This window comes from Muscardinus avellanarius (assembly GCF_963383645.1).
Source record: "Muscardinus avellanarius genome assembly, chromosome: 4".
Taxonomy (NCBI): domain Eukaryota; kingdom Metazoa; phylum Chordata; class Mammalia; order Rodentia; family Gliridae; genus Muscardinus; species Muscardinus avellanarius.
Genome location: NC_137789.1, coordinates 41811883 through 41832385, shown reverse-complemented (window position 1 = coordinate 41832385; position 20503 = coordinate 41811883). Strand labels below are relative to the sequence as shown.

The following is a 20503-nucleotide window of genomic DNA, read 5'->3' as shown; positions in this document are numbered from 1 at the left end:
GGGTGCAGTGGTACACACTTGTAATCCTTGAACTTAGGAGGCTAAGACAGGAGGATTGAAAGTTTGAGGCCAGCTTTGGCAACTTAATGAGACGCTCCCCACCTTAGTGAGACTTTTTTCAAAATAAAAATCAAGCCAGGCATGGTAGTGTACGTCTGTAATCAAAATACTTAGGAGGCCAAGATAGGAAGATCACAGGTTCAAAGCAGTCTCAGCAACTTAGTAAGGTCCTGTTTTAAAATAAAATATAAAATAGGGTTGAGGGTGTAGCTTAGGGATAGAATGTCCCTGGGCATAATCTCCAGTACCACAAAACAAGCAAACAAAATGAAAAATAAAAAGATCTAGGGGTATATTTCAGTGGGTTCCACCCCTAGTACCACTAACTAAATGCATAAATAAACTGCACAAGTGACTTTCTAGAAACTAGTATGTTCATTTATCTTGCAAAAAGAAATCCTGTCTGTTTGTGGCTACCATCAGACAGCAATATCCATGTAGGACTCTCCTGAGTGGAGAGGAAGACAATGAATTCTGGAGGTTTGAAAGGTGATCATCAGCTTCAGGATTTCCAAAAACAGCCACCGGGCTCTGGATCCTTCGCTCTCTTCTGATGTGTTTGTCCTCTCCTCTCTCCCCAGAGCACTCCTGTGAGAACAAGCGGGCAGACCTGGTCTTCATCATAGACAGCTCCCGCAGCGTCAACACCCACGACTACGCCAAGGTCAAGGAGTTCATCCTGGACATCTTGCAGTTCTTGGACATCGGTCCTGATGTCACCCGGGTGGGCCTGCTCCAATATGGCAGCACGGTCAAGAACGAGTTCTCCCTCAAGACCTTCAAGAGGAAGTCAGAGGTGGAGCGAGCTGTCAAGAGGATGCGGCATCTGTCCACGGGCACCATGACAGGGCTGGCCATCCAGTACGCCCTGAACATTGCGTTCTCTGAAGCGGAGGGGGCCCGGCCCCTGAGGGAGAATGTGCCTCGGGTCATCATGATCGTGACGGATGGGAGGCCACAGGACTCCGTGGCTGAGGTGGCGGCAAAGGCCCGGAACACGGGCATCCTGATCTTTGCCATTGGCGTAGGCCAAGTGGACATGAACACGCTGAAGGCCATCGGGAGTGAGCCCCACGAGGACCACGTCTTCCTGGTGGCCAACTTTAGCCAGATCGAGTCGCTGACCTCCGTGTTCCAGAACAAGCTGTGCAGTGAGTACTGACCATCAGGGGCCCTTCTAGGGGAAGCATCAGGATCCATTCATCTGTTTTCAAGTGTTCCTTCTGTGCTACCATGTCCCGGGCGCCGTAGCAGTAATAAGCATTCAGCAAAGGCCAAGACAGACACAGTGTTTTGGGGGAGCTTATACTTCTGCCAAGGAGACAAAGAAGAAGCATGTAATTAGACAAATTAGTAATGGCAGTTATAAAGAGCTTCATGGAGGAAGAATTCGGGGGATGGTGGAGAATGTATCACCAGGGTTTCATCTAGAGCTGAGGGTAAAATAATATTTATTAGCTGGGCATGGTGGTGCATGCTTATAATCCCTTGGGAAGCTGAGACAGGAGGATCGAAGGTTTAAGGACAGCCTCAGCAACATAGCGAGATTCTCTGCAACTTAGTGAGACTCTGTTTCAAGCCAAAAATTATAAGAATGAGACTGTAGCTTGGAGAATGTTCCTAGATTTAATCTTAGTATCATTCAAAACAAAACAAAACACACACACACACACACACACACACACACACACACATTTTTCTCCAGCTTGTTGAGCTGTCCTGGCATTCCCTAAGCTGGAATCTGTGAGTTGGAGCAGGGATGGGAACTAAAGTCAGAAATCATAATCCAATTTCACCTTGGAGGATGTGATACCAAGGTGTTTTTGTCCCATGATCTGTATTAGAAGAGACCGAGAGCAGGGAGGACTAAGCTGCGGTCCTCACACCTTCCCACCTGCTAGGATGGCAGGTGCCTCTCTCCACCTCAACTCCTGCAGGAAAACATCTGCCCAAGTCCTTAAGTGTTCTTCCAGTGGGCATGGCGATGCATGCCTGTAATCTCAGTACACAGGAAGCTGAGACAGGAGGATCACAAGTTCAAAGCCAGCCTTGGCAAATTAACAGGATCCTCAGCAACTTAGCAAAAGCCTGTTTTAAAACAAAAAAATAGCCGGGCGTGGTGGCGCACGCTTGTAATCCCTGCGCTTGGGAGGCGGAGACGGGAGGATCGCGCAGGTTCGAAGCCAGCCGTGCTGGCTAAGAGACCCTGTTTCAAAAATATAAAGTAGGTCTGGGAGTGTAGCCTGGAGGTAGAAGGGCTTCCAGGAACCCCAGTACCACCAAAAAAACCAAAAAACAAAACAAAAAAATAAAAAGTGCTGGAGGTGTAACCTGGATGTAGATGCCCCCTGGGTCCAATCCCCAGCACCCCTGACACACACAGAAGAACGTTCTCCCCATCTTGCTTTCTAACCCTCTTCTTCACATAGCTCTCCCCGCCTTCCTTCCCGTCCTCCTTTCAGTGACCGCCAACCCTAGCCTCACCTCCACTTTTCTCAGCAGGCCAACTTGCTGCCTCCCTGTTTCCTGCTTTTTCAGCTGCCTTCCCATCCCTTTTTCCTTCAGGAGGACCCAGGTACCAACCAAGGCTTCTCTCTCATCCCTGATAACTGTAAACAAGCAACCTGACCTGAGTAGGTCAAAGTAGGGTCCTACCCCACTTTGTCCAACCCAGCGGCCGCGGTCCCCTCCAGCTACCATGTTTTTTTTTTTTTTTTTAAGATGGGGAAATAACAGGAAATATCTATTTTTAAGTGACTAGTCTTTCCCTAGAGTATGCATGAAGAACGAGTCCAAGAACCAGCCCCCTCAAAGGGGGCGCTGACCCTCTAAGGGATCTTTGGCCAGTTCTCAGAATGTGACAAGCGCTATAGCCCACCATCTAGACCTTAGAGAGAAAGAAAAGGATTCCTTTTTTTTAAAAGTATCTTTAAAAAATCCTTTTGCAAAGACAAACCTCAAAAAGCAGAGACTCCATTTTTTCTTAACTGCAGAATCAAAAGACTTACTTAGGAAAAAAAAATCAATGCCACGAAGAAAAAATAACCTTTTTCTTTGCATGGTGACTTGGAAAACGTTCAGAAGTGCCATTTCCCTGCGCCGTGGAGAGGCTGTGCTATTGTGGCGTGGCGTGGCCCGAGGCAACTGGAAAACTTCAATCAGTAGAACACACTGCAAACATTTTTAAGGTTTATGACTTTAAATGACTTCTGCAGAATTTATGGTCCCCCTTTCCTGGAAATATTTTTAAAAAGAAATTGGGACTGTAACACTTCTGACAGTTTATTCCTGTGGATGAGAAAAAAAAAATTTTAATGGAAGAGTTCTTTTATAAGCATGCTGGATTCATCAGCAAATGGAAAGATAATCTGATAAGGCGGAGGAGCTATTTGACACTGCTGACCTCTGAGCTTTTGAGCGTGGATTTATCTCTGGAGGAAACTTCTCTCTGTGCTTGAAGTCTAGGCAGCAAAGTTCGAGGCAGTCTGGATTGTTTCCCTCTGTGTCATCTTCATTGCCATCTGGAATCTCTCAGAAAACATCAGTATTGTCCCATTCATTCATGTGGCCTGAAAAGTGCATTCCCAGGACCCCCAACCCCCACCACTCTGTGGGAGACGCAGCTGCACTTTCCCTGCACCCCTGGGCTCTGCTGAGCAACATCAACTGTCTTGAAAGGTTGAAGAGGCCCCAGAGCCTCTTTATCAACCGTGCGGTTAAGACCGCAGTAACTAACATGCATTAGGCACTTTCCCTTATGTCTTCCCTTTTGATCCTCAGAAAAACCTGGGGAGGCGGCCACTCCCTTCTTCCAGGCTAGCTTGAATAAGGGGGTGAATCAGCCAAGAACAAGCAGCCAGGACAGGGGAGTAGGGCTCCGATCCCATCTCCTGCTCATTTCATTCCTCTGCACGTCAGGAGTTATAAACTCCTCTTTTAATTAAGGGGACCATTTTCTGAGGCGAGTCCCCACGATGCAGCCTCGTCGGGGAAACCTGCTTTGCGGTTGACATTCATCAGCATATGCCAGACTCCACATGAGAAGACTCCAGCTGGAGCACGCCAAGCAGATCCCTGTGTTCCCTGAGCCTGAGCAGCCTCGTCTGTGAGATGAGGATTTCCCACACAGAGTCCGTGTGTGCACAGGCGATGTACACTATAGAGCCCTGTTCAGCGTGCAGCATGGTGTGTGTCGTTACAGTCCAATACACTGAGTATCAGCGGGCCACGTTAGTTCGATCCGTGCTCCAAGGATCAGATAACAGTAAACGGCGTCTTCTCAGTTGCCGGTGATAGCGCTCGGGTTCTCGGATAGAACACACTGCGAACATTTTTAAGGAAGTCTCCCTTGTTCCTGCAATGTCATCGAGTCGCGTATGTGAAAGGGCCAGGCACTTTCCATACATTATTCTATTTAATATTTTAAGCAGCCAGGTACTATTATTATCCCCATTTTACCGAAGTAGAAACTTAGGCTTGAAAGAATGAGCCACCTCAAGCAGCGGTGTTGGGGATTCAGAGCTTAGGCTCTTGTTCCCCATGTGCCAGGCCCGTGGGTTGCAGACAGGTGGGAAGACGCTCTTGTTCTAGGACCCTGGCGTGTGCGCACTTTGGAGGTCTCCGAGAGGCATCTGGGACTGGGGAGCTTGTGCTAAAGGATGTCTGGGTTTGCCTAAGTGCTCCAGAAGATCCGTAAAGAAGAAATAATAATATGTGTTATATATATATATGTTTATGTAAGTGGGTTTTTTGAGCTATTTGTCCATGTTAACTCATTTAATCCATATAACTAACCTGTGAAGTAGGTATTTGTAAAATTCCCATTTTACAGAACAGGAAACTGAAATCCAGAGAGGTTAAATAACTGGTCCAGGATGACTCGGCTCTAAGTGGTATGTTGAAATGGGAGCCCAGGCATTCTGGATCAGAAGCTACATCCTGACCATGATGTGCTACACAGACCTAGAAGAGCATTAGGGGTTTGCTGGCCAGAGATGCATAAATAGGATGATTACTGTAATGTAGGCAAAGAATAATGCTACTCTCAATTCTGCTTATTTATTTTGTTGTGTTGGGGATTGAATCCAGAGGTATCTACCTCTGAGCTACACCCCCAGCCCTATTTTTAAAATTTTTATTTTAAAATAAGTTCTCACTAGGTCGATGAGAATCTTACTACTTGCTGATGCTGGCTGCAAACCTGCGATCCCCTGCCTCAGCCTCCCAAGTACTGGGATTACAAGCACGCACCACCACGTGCAGCTCTATTTTATTTTTTAAAAAAGTGCAAAAGCTAATCCTGATTGAGTTGACTTCACCACCCAATGAGGGATCATAATCCGTAGCATGAAAAGCACTTCGGGAGGACCAGGAAGGGCCCGGCAGGGCATGGAGGTCACCATGCACCTAATATGGACAGGATTTCTGTACGGGGAAAGGCAGACGAGGACTGATGGAACCTGAACCGCAGGCAGAGCTGACGAGGAACGCTGGGTCTGCAAGGAACGCTGGGTCTGCAGACCGCAGGAGGCAGGCGTGATCCAGGTGTGACGGGCAGGAGTCTCTATTGTGCAGTGGAGAATGGATTAGGCCTGGGGCCAGATGCCTGGGTGAGGAGCCCGGCTTTGGCTCGTGCTGGCCTTGTGGCCATGAACCTGGGCACAGCAGTGGCGTTAAACTGGTGAACAGTGACTTCCCCCATCAGCCACAACAAGAGAAAACCCTGAGGTCCCACTCTCAGGCCACCAGGAGGACTCAGAGGCCAGACATCCTCGCTACAAGATGAACTGAAGTCTTGTCTACAAGGGCCTCAATTCAGGTCCTGTCTACAAGGGGAACAAAGAGTCTGTTCTTCTGATTCACTGTAACCTGGGCAGGGCTGCTCTTAATCTTAATTAACCCCGGGGTGTCTGCTTTTATCAGCCCAGCCTGTGGAGCCCAGAGCCTGGCTGTTCCCACCCCAGCCGGGCTCTGTATCATGGATGGCCCTAACAGTACACCCCAGACACACCCTTCACAGGCTGGACTGGGCAAAGTCCACCTTATCACACCCCTTTGAGGCCCTGTTGTGAAGTGGGAGGTCAGACTGCACAGACACAGATTTATATACCCAGTAATTGTCCCCCACTCCTCCCCATCATGTGGCACACTCTTTAAGTCACCCATACATTTGTTAAAAAAAATATGTATCTGGGCATGGTGGTGCACACTTGTAATCCCAGCGCTTGGGAGGCAGAGACAGGAGAATCACAGATTCACAGCCAGCTTTACCAACTTGGTAGGGCTCCCAGCAACCTAGCAAGACCCTGTTTCAAAACAGTGTATTTTAATCCCACGCTTGGGAGGCGGAGATAGGAGGAGGATCGCGCAGGTTCGAAGCCAGCCTCACTGACTTAAGAGACCCTGTTTCCAAATAAAAAAATATAAAATAGGTCTGGGAGTATACCCCAGAGGTAGAAGAGTTTCCAGGAACCCCAGTACCACCAAAAAAACCCAAACCAAACCAAACCAAAACAAACCAAAACAAAAAACCAGTGTATTTCAGAGCCAGGCGTGGTGGCGCTCGCTTGTAATCCCAGCACTTGGGAGGCTGAGACAGGAGGATCGCACAGGTTCGAAGCCAGCCTCAGCTACTTAGTGAGGCTCTCAGCAACTTAGTGAGACCCTGTGTCCAAATAAAATATAAAATAGGTCTGGGAGTATAGCCTGGAGGTAGAAAGCCCCTGGGTTCCACCCCCAGAACTATACACACACACAAATATGTATCTTCATAGTTCCTAACAAAAAAAATCTGATCCTGCCATGACCTAGACTGCTGATTAGTTATTTCTCCCTCCAAGCACAGAGCCTTGATCAAGTCTAAACCGGAGAAAGAGACCTTCAGAGAAAAGGGGCGAATGGGGGCCGTGTCTGACAGGCCAGTGAGGGGGGCAGGCTGCCTTCTCCCCTTCAATCCTGCCACAGAGGCCCAGCCCATGGGAGAGCGAGGCTTGGGGCCCCGGTGCTCAAGTCACTCGATACACTCACAGCATTCTAGGGATGGGAAACGTTTATTCTGTTTAGCAAAAATATTTAGGAGTTTTTCTTTGTTTTAAAGCATCAGAAATTTAACTTGAACTAGCTTTGAGAGGGAAGGGATTGTATTATATAATTCATGAAAATAAGGACAAGAAAAATGAGCGCCCCACTTTCATCATTTCCCTTCTCAGTTCATGGGGCAGGAAGCATGTCCCTGCCGACACCCCCAGTTTACCTGCCCTCAGTTTGAGTCCTCTTTTGCTAAGTTCTAGTCCCTGAACCCCAGTTAAGGTCTCTGATTATCAAACACAGTACCAACCACTGGCCATCAGGAGTGGGGATAACTCAGACCTTTTTTGTGTGTGTGTGGTACTGGGATTCCTGGAAACCCTTCTACTTCCAGGCTACCCTCCCAGACCTATTTTTATACTTTTTTTTTTTAATTTGGAAACAGGGTCTCTTAAGCCAGCACACACAGCTGGCTTCGAACCTGCGCGATCCTCCTGTCTCTGCCTCCCAAGCGTGGGGATTACTAGCGTGCGCCACCACGCTCGGCAGATACCTCAGACCTTTACAGCAGATCCCAGGATCACCAGGTACTTAAAGTGAAAGCAAGGGTAGTTTCTAGAAAACAGGGTAGTATACAGATTAAAAAATAGGGGCATGTACTGAGGGTCCCTAAAGACCATCCATCTTTATTCTCCAGGTCCACAAGAGCTCTCACACTTACAGACAAGTCCTCCACTTGTTCGACAAGGTGGAGGGAACCAGACCACAGGACTTCGGGCCCCTAAAGGCTCTTCCATCCCAACAGACTTTAGCTTCCTAGTTCCAATCTCTTTCAAAGTACATGGCCACAGTAAGCCTTACTAACAAGCTGCCACCCCAAAACCCTGTGCAATGATCCTCTTAATTTGACACCTGAAGAAAGTGGAGTCACGCTGGGCGCCGTGGCACAGGCTTGTAATCCCAGCATTTGGGAAGCTGAGACAGGAGGATCATGGTCCACAGCCAGCCTCAGCTACTTAGTGAGGCCCTTTGCAACTCAGGGAGACCCTGTTTCAAAATAAAGAATAAAAAATAGGGCAGGGGGTGTAGCTTGGAGGTAGAATGTCCCTGGGTTCCATCCCCAGTACTACAGAAAGAAAGAAAGAAAGAAAGAAAGAAAGAAAGAAAGAAAGAAAGGGAAATGGAAAGAAAAGAAAAGAAAAGAAAAAAGAAAAAGAAAGTGGGGTCAAAAGTAAGTAATTCACACTGTCATGATAGGTAGCCAAACTGTACTTTCAAGCAGTCTTCTTCTAGGAGCCATCCTCTTTCTCAGTGGTGCTGCCTGCTGCCCACCAGGTATTTTCCTGGCTTCACACCTCCTGCTTGACTTTATCTGTCAGGGTCCCAGGAAGGAGACAGACCCAGGCTCCTCCCTCGGACCTCTACCACTGGGCAGCCTGTCGTCAGCTGCCTGGACTCTAGACTTCATTATGGAGAAAGTGCTGCACTGTGCGTTCCTCAGGAGTGCTCCTGTGCCAGGGTGACTTGCCAGCAGTCCAGAGAAAGAAGACACCCTTCCAGGATGCAACACAAATGCAAATTAAATACCAAATAGTGATTTTCCCCCCTCATAAAACTGTCAAGCCAGGTGTGGTGGTGCATGCCTGTAATCCTAGTACTTGGGAGGCTGAGATAAGAGGATCCCAGATTCAAAGCCAGTCTCAGCAATTTAGCAAGAATTTGTTTCAAAATAAAAAGGGCTGGAGGTGTAGAAGGTAGAATGCCCTTGGCCTCAATTTCTATCTAGTAGCTAAATAAATAAATAAAAACTTAAAGTTTGGTAACAGACAGCTGAAATTTCAAGGGAATGGAAATGTTACTTTTGTGTATTGCTGATATGAGCCATCTTGGAAAGCAGGTAGGTCACATCTATTTAAACTAGGGCCCAGGCCTAGAAATGTAATTGAGCTTGCCCTCTGGGAGCCAAGTATAAGGATGCTCATCACAGCATTGTGAAAGCGAAATACTGGAGATAACTCAGGTTGTTTCAGTGGGTTCTTTGGGTTGATCAAAGGGGAAATAGCTAAAGAAAACAAGGAACAGCCATATGGACCAACGGATAAAGCAATCGGGAGGCAATCGAGAGGGATATGCTAGAGCTAACACATTTACTTAAATAGAGTTAGCCGGACGTGGTGGCACACGCTGGTAATCCCAGCATTCGGGAGGCTGAGACTGGAGGATCACGTTTGCAGACAGCCTCAGCTACTTAGTGAGGCCCTCTGCAACTCAGTGAGACCCGGTTTCCAAATAAAGAATAAAAAATAGGGCTGGGGGTGTAGCTCGGAGGTAGAATGCCCCTGAAAAAAAAAGAAAGAAAGAAAGAAAAAAAGTAAATAGAGTTGGTACTCATTTGAGTTTTTTTTTTTTTTTTTTTTTTTTTGCGGGTCTGGGGATGAAACCCAGGGGCATTCAACCTCCGAGCTACACCCCCTGCCCTATTTTTTTTTTAAATTCTTTATTTTGAAACCAGGTCTCACTTAGTTGGAGAGGGCCTCACTAAGTAGCTGAGGCTGTCTGCGAACCACAATCCTCCTGTCTCAGCCTCTCGAATGCTGGGATTACAAGCGTGCACCACCACGCCCGGCTAAATTTTGTTGTTTAAAATCACTATCAAGCCGGGCATGGTGGCGCACGCTTTTGGGAGGCAGAGACAGGAGGATCGTGCAGGTTCGAAGCCAGCCACGCTGGCGTAAGAGACCCTGTTTCCAAATAAAAACATAAAAATAGGTCTGGGAGTGTAGCCCGGAGGTAGAAGGGCTTCCAGGGACTCCAGGACTACACACACACACAAAAAGTAAAATCACTATCAATACCCAAGTGATGAATACAGAACCATTGCCCCAAGTGGAACACGAGATAGGTTCCTGTGAGCCTCTGGCCATTTGATATTTTTGCCAACTGATCAATATATAATCTTGTTTTATGTATGTTTCTATTGAAACATAACTTATTTATCTCTTGTTGATTCATTTACTTGAACTCATGGCCAACAAAGGTATAACTTGTGCCAGAATGAAGCTTTTATTTATTTATTTACTTATTTATTTATTTATTTATTCATTAATTTGTTTATGGTATTGGGGATTAACCCAGGGGCATTCTGCCTCTAAATTACACCTGCAGTCTTATTTTATTATTTTTTTTTATTTTGAAACAGAGTCTTGCTAAGTTGTGAAGGGCCTCACTAACTTCCTGAGGCTGGCCTTGAACTTGTAATCCTCCTGTCTCAGCCTCCAAAGTATTGAGATTATAGGCATGCACAGCTAGAATAAAGCTTATTTTAACACACATATCTTCCCTAAAAGGCACATCACAGCCTTTTTTTTTCCCATTGAATAACACCATTTCACCTTTTCCAACAGTAAAAGCACCTATAAAAGCTCAAAAATGAAAAAAAAAATCCATGACACTAAGTAGACTGTGAAAAAGACTTGTTTACAGCATGAAATATGAGCTCTTAAACAAGAAAACAGTGTTGCCTTCTGTGGCCTCAGCTGGAAATATCTGGATCGGATGACAAATATTTTACCCCTCTGAGCATGTCCACAAATGACTGTGAAATTCTGTGACTGTTGATTAGGGATGGCAAATACACTCTAGTGAGCAGGCAGATACGAAAATAAGAAATCTGTGAAGAATGAGAATTGACTGTACATGTCCTTTTACATGTCCTAACATCTTATTTTATATTTATTTATTTATTTATTTATTTATTTATTTATTTATTTATTTATTTTTGCCGTACTGGCGATGGAACCCAAGGTCATTCTACCTCCAAGCTATACCCTCAGCCCTATTTTTTATTCTTTATTTTGAAACGGGGTCTCACTGAATTGCAAAGGGCCTCACAAGTGGCTGAGGCTGGCCGCGAACCCGGATCCTCCTGTCTCAGCCTCCCAAGTACTGGGATTGCAAGCGTGTTGCACCACGCCCGGCCTTATTTGATTTTTATATACTTTTGTTGGTTCATTGTCACTATATACCATAGTGAGAGTCAAAGTGACTCATTAATACATGCATGAAGTGATGCATTTTAACATTTCAGAAATTTGGATACATTATAGATTCCATGAAATACAATAAAAGTATGGGTATGGCTAGAATCTGTGATTAATGTCAAGTGAAAATTCAAGTCAAAGACCAGTCTATGTAGGATGAACCTAAACATGAAAAATAGAACAACCTGCTTCTTCTCCTTTGCTATAAAATGGTGCCCAGCACTCTTCTCACCACGTTAGCATATTGGGTAATTTAACCCTAAGGCCTCTATGGGGTCGTTGCTATTTGTATCCCTGTTTTATATAAAGAAGTTAAGAGTATTGCTTTGGGTCACACACACAAAGATGTTTATTTTATCCTGTAATAAAAATGACCTATTGAATTTACTCTATGAACTTTCCTGCTGTTATTTGTATTCTAACTGGAGCTAAAGCACAATCATAAACTCAGAACAATACATTCTAAATTGTTCTGTTATGAAACAGTTTTACTCCCCTACTTCATTTAACTGCCCACCATACTTCTTACTTAGACATGAAGAGATGAGCCTAGGATGGATCTCATCTGTAGCTCAGTTCACTAAGCTCTGGATGAATGGGATTACGCTTAGCTTTTGAGTGCCTCTTTTATTTTGCCTTCATAAAATTATTTTCTATGTATAGACATCTTTTGTGTTTATGAGAACACTTGCATAATTGTTCCGTTTACACTGACACTTATTAATTTTAAATATGCACAAGTCGCATTATGTTGAGTAAAGTCATAAATTAAGATGTAAAAAAAAATGAGAATTTTATGAGCTCCAGACAGGCTTATATAATCTTTGTATCTGAAAGCTAAGTATGTCAGAAACTAAATGCAGGACTGTTTTAATAGAGATATAAAACAAAACATACGGATGCATTGTTTCCCCAAATTTTTGTATGCTTTTGCATATTAAAAGATTGCATTATTCTTAGGACTTATGATTCTGGGAAATTGGTGCTTCTTCCTCTTCCTCCTATTCATCCTCCTCCTCCTTTCCCTCTTCCTTTTATTTGTGGTGGTGGAGATTGAACTGAAGTGCATTCTACCTTCAAGCTACTCTCCCAGCCCTTTTATTTTTTTGTCTTAAAACAGGATCTCACTTGGTTGCTAAGAGTCTTGCCAAGTTGCCAAGGTTGATTCAAACCTGTGATCCTCTTGTCTCTCAGCCTCTCAAATCCTGGGATGACAGGCCTGTGCTATCATTCTTGGCCCCAAACTATTGGTTCTTTAACACATTCTCATTTAATAGCTTTTCCTCCAACGTCTTTGCTGCCTACTAAAAAATTCATCTTAGCCAAAGCCCATCCTGGCCCTAGTAAACGTTCTGATTCCCTGCCTATCAAATGGTATTATTAAATTAAGCTGAATTTTTAAAATATATATAGCCCCCAAACAGTCAAATATGAGAAATTTCATTTATCTGAGCCTGGCTTGTGTTCCTTAGGCTGTAAACCCCTCGAGGCTAGGGACCGCAGCGTGTTTCTTTGGGTCCTGAGGGCTCCTTACAGCACAGGCTCTGAGTCATCGCTTGCTGGGTGGCATCGAGTTAGGGGGGTCGTCACCATCCACTTGACTGCCTGTGTTTCCCTTCCAGTGGCCCACATGTGCAGCGTCCTGGAGCACAACTGCGCCCACTTCTGCATCAACACCCCCGGCTCGTACGTCTGCAGGTGCAAACAAGGCTACACCCTCCACTTGGACCAGAAGACCTGCAGAAGTAAGACTGCTTTGTTGATATATCAGTTGTTGTCTTTCTTCCTTTATTTTAATTTTTTATTTTTTTGTGGGTCTGGGAATGGAACCCAGGGGCATTCGGCCTCCGAGCTACACCCCCTGCCCTATTTTTTATTCTTTATTTTGAAACTGGGTCTCACTGAGTTGCAGAGGGCCTCACTAAGTAGCTGAGGCTGTCCGCGAACCGTGATCCTCTGGTCTCAGTTTCCCAAATGCTGGGATTACAAGTGTGTGCCACCACACCCAGTTTGTCTTTCTTCTTTTATCTGGGCTTATTTTATTCATTGGTAGTCCCTCACCCAACCCATTTTCCTGAGGACAGATACAAAGGTGTCATTTTTTTTTATTGACCCCATCCTTATCCTGCCCATCACAGTATCGAGGCCAGACCCCGGCACACAGTAGGTTATCAGGCAACATGTGAAAGATCAGTGAAGGCCTCTTCTCCGACAAAGCCTCCCGGCACATGTTAGCATATGTCTCCTCTGCGCTGTTTCTTTCAGAGGAGCTATTTAAGAACCTTTTTATCCACTGTCTTTACTAACTGTACCCCGAGGAATTGTTTGCACATTTCATTCTCTTCTCTAAAGCACGGACTTAGGGTGAGTTATTAGCTTCAGCTGGGAATGATTACTTAGGTTCTGTTTTAGAGGTACACAGGGATCTGCTTGCTTTGGTGAGTGATGTTTTATTGGTCCCCTAAATTTAAAAAAGGGCAAACAAGCTGGGTGTGGTGGTGCATGCTTGTAATCCCTGCACTTGGGAGGCTGAGACAGGAGGATCTCACAGGTTCGAAGCCAGCCTCAGCTACTTACTGAGGGTCTCAGCAACTTAGTGAGACCCTGTTTCCAAATAAAGTATAAAATAGGTAAATAAAGTATAAAATAGGTCAGGGAGTATATCCCAGAGGTAGAGAGCCCCTGGGTTCCACCCTCAGTACCACCACCAAAAAAAAAAAAACCCCAAAAAACGGGGTGGGGGTACAGATATAATGTGTTAGAACTTGCATTCACCTTTTTTTTTTTTTTTTTTTTTTGGTCAAGCTCCAAAGACTGGACAATATACTAACATTTGAGCCAGCCCCAAGTATATGACCACTGAAAAACAGAATTACCCAACACTGAGTATATGCTCTTAAGTTGTGAGTGAAGCCACTGTCCTAATCCACAGACCACCAGCTACCACAACACGCCTAGGGAGACCCACCCACAGGGGGCAAATGGAACCCAGCCAACCTGACGTGTACCTCATGCAGTGCATAGCTGTTCCTATCCCACATGGTAAGCAACTGAGCATTAATGGGAAACAGTTTGCACAGAGGGCTGTAATTAGCATTGCATTTAGAGAGCCAAACCACAGTTTCCATTTTTCTTCTCACTTTTTGGTTGAAGGTTGAGTGTGTGGTTGGCGGCCTCCCAGCTCCCCCAGATGAGGTAACATCTGTCTGAATCTCTCTAGTTCTGTGGCCCCGGAGCCCTCTGGTCTCTGAGGGCCAGGGGCTGGGTGCTCTTAGGCTCCTCTCACATCCCAGGACCTCAGGTTGTTAACTGTGGCCGGAAATTATCCTCATCTTCCCCTCGAAGATCCGATGCTCCTCCAGGATCCACAACCCAAATCTCTCACAGCAAATACTCATGGGGCTATGTAGAATTCACTGAAGAACCGAGGGGGCCTGGGAAAGGTCATCTCACATCATCTCACACGCAGCTCAGCCAACAACCTAAGCCTCTCTTAGTCATCCTTCATCTTCAGGTGCGCCCAGCCTCCCCTCGCCCTGCCCACTCCCTGTCCCGCCCCACCTGGCCCCTCTCAGGAGCTCAAGGAATCCCCCACCTTGTCCCATCCTCCAGGGCTCAGCTGGGATCTGGTAAGCTGCCCATGTCCATTTTCCAAGGGCTGGCTCAGCTGAGCCAGTGGAATTCTGACACGGAGGAATAAGAAAAGAAAAAGCTCTCCCTCTGATTTCATGAGCAGGGTTGCCAGCCCCTCTGGGCCTACCACAGGCCCTGAAGTGCCCAGATTCTCCCTGCCTGAGGCTGTGGCCTAGACTTGATAGACCCTCAGGTCAGGGAGCAAAGGGGCCCAGGTAGAGAAGGTGCCTGAGGCCAGAGCAGTGGCTCTCAAACTTCAGGAACTAAGAACCAGGCAGGAAGAACTCCGGGGCTCACCTGCAGAGGCTTGGAGTCAGCTCTGGATTTGCAAAGAGCTTTTGATCCTTGCTGCCACAAGTTGGAGACTCACCAGCCTGGGGCAGTGAGGGGACTGGAGAAGGACCTAGTCTTATGGGTGAATGGAAGGAGGGAAACAGGGCAGGGCCAGCTCAGTGTGCAGGACATAAAGTCAGGCCTAACTAGAACCACTTTTCAAGTGTTAACCGTGAAGCAGGAGCTTCCTGCACGCTTTATCTCTGTCGCCTCGCTGGATTCTCTCAATGAATTCAAAGCAAGTTTTATCACTCTCATATTACAGATAAGAAAAATAAGGAACAAAAACGTTAGACAATTGCTCAAGGTCACACAGCTCATGATGTGACCAAAGCAGAATTCAAATCCTGTGTGCCCTAGCTCTCAGCCACCATGGGATGATATCACATGACCCTTGAGGGCCCCCGGATGGCAGCAAGGCAAACCTGCAACCAGAGAACCTTCTCCAGGCCCAGGACAGCAGGTTCCACAGCCCACTGACTCTCAAGAGAGGCAGAGTGAATTCAGCAGGAGTTGATGGTCCCCAAGTCCACTGCCAACCGCTGTGATATTGTCATTGCACAAAACTGATTGTGGGAGGGTCCCTTAGGCAACTGCCTTCAAACACACACACACCTTAGATATTTGTCTAAATATAGAGTATATATCATCACCATTTGTACCTATGTGGAGAAAGGAGGCAGACACAGCTGATTCACAGACAATCTGAGTGGTAATGGACATTGACTGTCAGAATTCTCGCTCCTTCTCCCACATAACCCCAGAATTTTATCTCTTCTCAGCATCCCAGATGGGCAGTGGTTATTAAGAACCAGGTTATTGCAAAGCACCTGGATCCTATTTCAGACAGGCTGGATTGGTGGTTGAGCTGAAACCCTACTCTCTACAATTTCTACCTTTGATCCCATTTCTGCCATCTCGAGACATATTTCAGACAGCTATTTTCTTATCTGGATAAAAAGAGAAAGCCGTTCAATTATTGAACAGTGTTATTCCCAACCTCTTCCTCCACTTCCATTAATTTTCTCTTTTCAGGGGAGGTATAAACCCATCTTTGGGTGATCTGGTGTTGGGTCTCTTTGCTTGAATCCGGGTAACTCTTTTCTGAGCCAACACCGGTTGTCTCAAAAGTGCCCTTTTATTCCAAGACTAGATGGAGGGCATTAAAGAATCTTACTTTCCAGGGTTTGTTCACATGACAATTTGGAATGAAGTGGAGGTCAGCATTATAGATTCCTTCTGTCCTTTAAAAAGCCTTCCCTAAGCTAGAACAAAAAATAGAAAACAAAAGGGACTTTAGTTAAATGGGGCAAGAAACCAGTAGAAGAGGAAAGGGGGTTTGGGGAGGGGGCTGGAGGGTAGATAAATGAGGACTGGGGAGGGCACAGTTCACATAAGGTTCTGTCCACACATGAAGGGATCACTATTAATCCCACTAACATGTATGGGAGGGAGGAAGGTGGATATGGAGGGAAATATACCCAGTGCTGTGTGCATACATGCCCGTATCACTTTGACTCTCACTATGATGTAAAATTATAATGCACCAATAAAAGTATTAAAAAGTCTTCCCCATCCAATGCCATCATATGAAATATATGCAAAGGCATTAGCCTAGTGCTAGAGCAATAGAAGTTTATGTCTTTCCTTTTCCCCACTTAAAAAAGCAAGGGAAAGCTAGGTGTAGTGGGGCATGCCTGTAATCCCAGTACTTGGGAGGCTAAGACAGGAGGATTGCAGGTTCGAGGACAGCATCAGCAAGTATTGAGACTCTCATCAACCTAGCAAAGCCCTATTTCAAAATAAAAATAAAGTTGGAGCCGGGCGTGGTGGCGCACGCTTGTAATCCCCACGCTTGGGAGGCTGAGACAGGAGGATCGCGCAGGTTCGAAGCCAGCCTCAGCTGCTTAGTGAGGCTCTCAGCAACTTAGTGAGACCCTGTTTGCAAATAAAATATAATATAGGTCTGGGAATATAGCCCGGAGGTAGAAAAGCCCCTGGGTTCCACCCCCAATGAAACGGGGGTTTCTTGAGAGGAAACCCAGTGTTTCTTCAAGATGAAACGGAGTTCCCTAAGAAGGGACTCGACGTTTCTTACCAAGTTCTTGTCTACGGAGAGCGAAGAATGACACCCGCAGACTTCAGGAAGGGGAGTAAAAGGTTTATTGGAAGCAGCAGGGACTGGGGCAAGGGTGGCTGAACACCCCCAAAGGGGCTGGAACTCTGGGTTCATCAGCTGCCTTCAGGCCGAATTGCCTTCAGGTGCAGGCTGCTTTCTTCCAGAGTCCATGTGATCTGCCAGAAGGGAATAGAGAAAAGTGGCCAGACAAACTACTTTCTCCCAGAGTCCACGCGATCTGCCAGAAAAGAGGTAAAGGTCACCCCTAGGGGCCTGGCCAGCCATGATGTCCAGCAGAGGCCTTCAGGTCACTACTCAAGAGTCACCTGAGCCACGTGCCCTCAGATGCACTCTGCCTTCTCTCAGGGCCAACAGGACCTGCGAGAGAGAACAGCTCCCCAAAAGGGGAGTGGGTCCCGAGCGGGAAAGTTCCCCTTTTGCCATCTGGTCAGGCCTTGCCTGACCGCTTGCAAGTTCGCTTTTGGTTAGGGTGACTTTTGGGATTCCAAGGAGAATTTGCATAGGACATTTGCAAGTCCTTGGAAGGGTCTCCTTTCAGGAATGCCAGACTTGCTTGGTGGGTTTGTTGATTAGGAAACTCAGGATGGCTTTGTGACTCTGGCCTTCTTATCTCTGAGCCTTTGGAGTTTCAGGCATTTGTCCCCTCAGGAAACTCAGGAAATTAACTTTTTTCTACCAAGGCCTTTTCCCTATCTGCCTATTTCCTTTCTACCTCCTCACCAGTACCACCAATATAATAGGGCTGGAGCCGGGCGCAGGGGCGCACGTTTGTCATCCCAGTATTCGGAAGGCTGAGACCAGAGGATCGTGGTTCGCAGACGGCCTCAGCTACTTAGCGAGGCCCTTCACAACTCAATGAGAGCCTGTTTCAAAAAATAAAAAGACTAAAAAAAATAATAATAATAGGGCTAGGGGAGGTATAATGCCCCTGGGTTCCATCCCCAGTACCATTAAAAAAAAAAAAAAATAGGGCTGGGAGTATAGCTTGGAGGTAGAATTTTCCTGGGTTCAATCCCTAGTACCCCAAAATCAAATAAAATAAATTTTAAAATGAGAGAAAGGTAAACTTCACGAGCGTGCCCCTCTTCACATGCTTGCTTACCCTCATCACTCCCCTCCCCTTCAATTCCTTTCCCACTAACAAGAAAGAACTTTTATCTTGTTTCTTTTTCTTTACATATTTTTAAATAAGGAAATGTCCCTCCCTCCTGGAACATTAAGATTTAATTTTTCTTGAAGCTAATGAAAATGCAATATTTATAAAATTTCATTTGGCAGAAAATGTAAACTTTCTTGCACAGATTTCTCTCTCTCTTTTTCTGTCTCAAGAACCACCAAGTGCATTTTACTGCTAATATTCTTTGGAAATGTTCCTGACATTATTTTTCCAAAGCTACATAAGTGATCTAATAGCTTTAATGTTAAGTTCAACAAGGAGCATGAGCCAGAAAAATAGTCATGTTATTAAAGACAGGAAAACTGAAGCCAACAACCTTCATGAATTTAGATGCAGAAATTCTTAACAAAATTTTAGCAAGTAGAATCCAACAATACTGTACATAAGAATAAAAATGCAAGACCAAATGTGGTTTACTCTATGAATGGGAGGTTGGTTTACCATTCAAAAAATCAGCCAATGTTAGCCGGGCGTGGTGGCGCACGCTTGTAATCCCAGCATTTGGGAGGCTGAGACTGGAGGATTGTGGTTCACTGACAGCCTCAGCTACTTAGTGAGGCCCTCTGCAACTCAGTGAGACCCGGTTTCAAAATAAAGAATAAAAAATAGGGCAGGGGGTGTAGCTCGGAACTTGAATGCCCCTGGGTTCCATCCCCAGACCCGCAAAAAAAAAAAAAAAAAAAAAGACAGAAAAATCAGTCAATGTAATTCATCATATTAACAGACTAAAACAAGGGTGGGGGAGAGAATCATTTTAATAGGTACAAAAATGGTCACAAGTATTATCTAACAGTCATTCAAGATGAAAACTCAGCAGAGTAGGGATAAGGGGAAAATGCCTCGACTTGGTAAACAGCATCTAACAGTAAAATCCACAGTCAACACTGCAATTCACGAAAAGGGGAAAGACTCAATTCTCTCCTAAAATATGAAACAAGACCATGTCAAGAGTAAGATTCACCACTTTTATCAACATTATATTGACGTGTATAATTGCTATAATAATGAAGAAAAAGGTCTTCTAAGTAATTTAACAAATTGGAAAGGAAAGCATAAAGCTGTTCTTATTAGATTATGTCACTGCCTATGCAGAAAAGTGAGTAGAACTGTCAAAAAAACTGCTAAAACTAATAAATGAGTTTATCAAGGTTACAAGATACAGAGTCAATATATAAAATCACTTTGTTGTATTACTATATACTGGCCGGAAAATAAGAAATTGATATTATTAAATACCACTTACTGGCAGGGCGTGGTGGCTCATGCTTGTAATCCCAGCAGTCAGGAGGTTGAGACCTGAACATCCTGGTTCAAGGACAGCCTCAGCTACTTAGTGAGGCCCTCCACAACTCAGTGAGATCCTGTTTCAACATAAAGAATAAAAAATAGGGCAGGGGGTATAGCTTGAAAGTCGAATGCTCCTGGGTTCCATCCCCAGACCCACTAAATAAATAAATAAATAAATAAATAAATAAATAAATAAATAGGGCTGGGGGTATAGCTAGGAGGTTGAATACCCCTGAATTCCATCGCCAGACCTGAAATAAATAAATACCACTTACAATAGCATAAAATATATAAATTAAGGGTGAATTTTAAAATGTGTATGATGCATACACTGAAAAGTACAAAAGATTTAAGAGATAAAAGAAGATCTAAGTAAATGGAGGGATACATGTATCATGGGTTGGAAGAGAGTATGGCAGACATGTCGATTCTTTCCAACATTTTTTTTTTTTTTTTTTGGTGGTACTGGGGTTCCTGGAAGCCCTTCTACCTCCAGGCTACACTCCCAGACCTATTTTTACATTTTTATTTGGAAACAGGGTCTCCTAAGCCAGCGCGCACGGCTGGCTTCGAACCTGTGCGATCCTCCTGTCTCTGCCTCCCAAGCGCGGGGATTACAAGCGTGCGCCACCACGCCCGGCGCTAACATTTTTTTAGAAACTGATAACTTGATTCTAAAATATATATGAAAATACCAAAAACCTGGGGTAGTAAAATATAATCAGCTCTCATTGTTCCTGGTAGTCTCCAGAAACACTGAATTAGTAAATATGGAGTTACTGCTCCTAGAGGAAATTCAGGGTTAGG

At 45.2% G+C, this 20503-nt stretch overlaps 1 protein-coding gene across 4 annotated transcripts in view; it reads left to right on the top strand.

The window, feature by feature from the left end:
• The window catches only part of MATN2 (matrilin 2), a gene marked incomplete at both ends in the record, with an annotated part of 152786 nt that overhangs the window by 38944 nt on the left and 93339 nt on the right, over positions 1–20503 (top strand). For all 4 annotated transcript variants that reach the window (XM_080694029.1, XM_080694028.1, XM_080694026.1 and 1 more), the window contains 2 exons: positions 642–1211; positions 12749–12871. In XM_080694029.1, coding sequence (XP_080550155.1) covers positions 642–1211; positions 12749–12871 — 693 coding nt within the window. The remainder of the gene's footprint in view (positions 1–641; positions 1212–12748; positions 12872–20503) is intronic.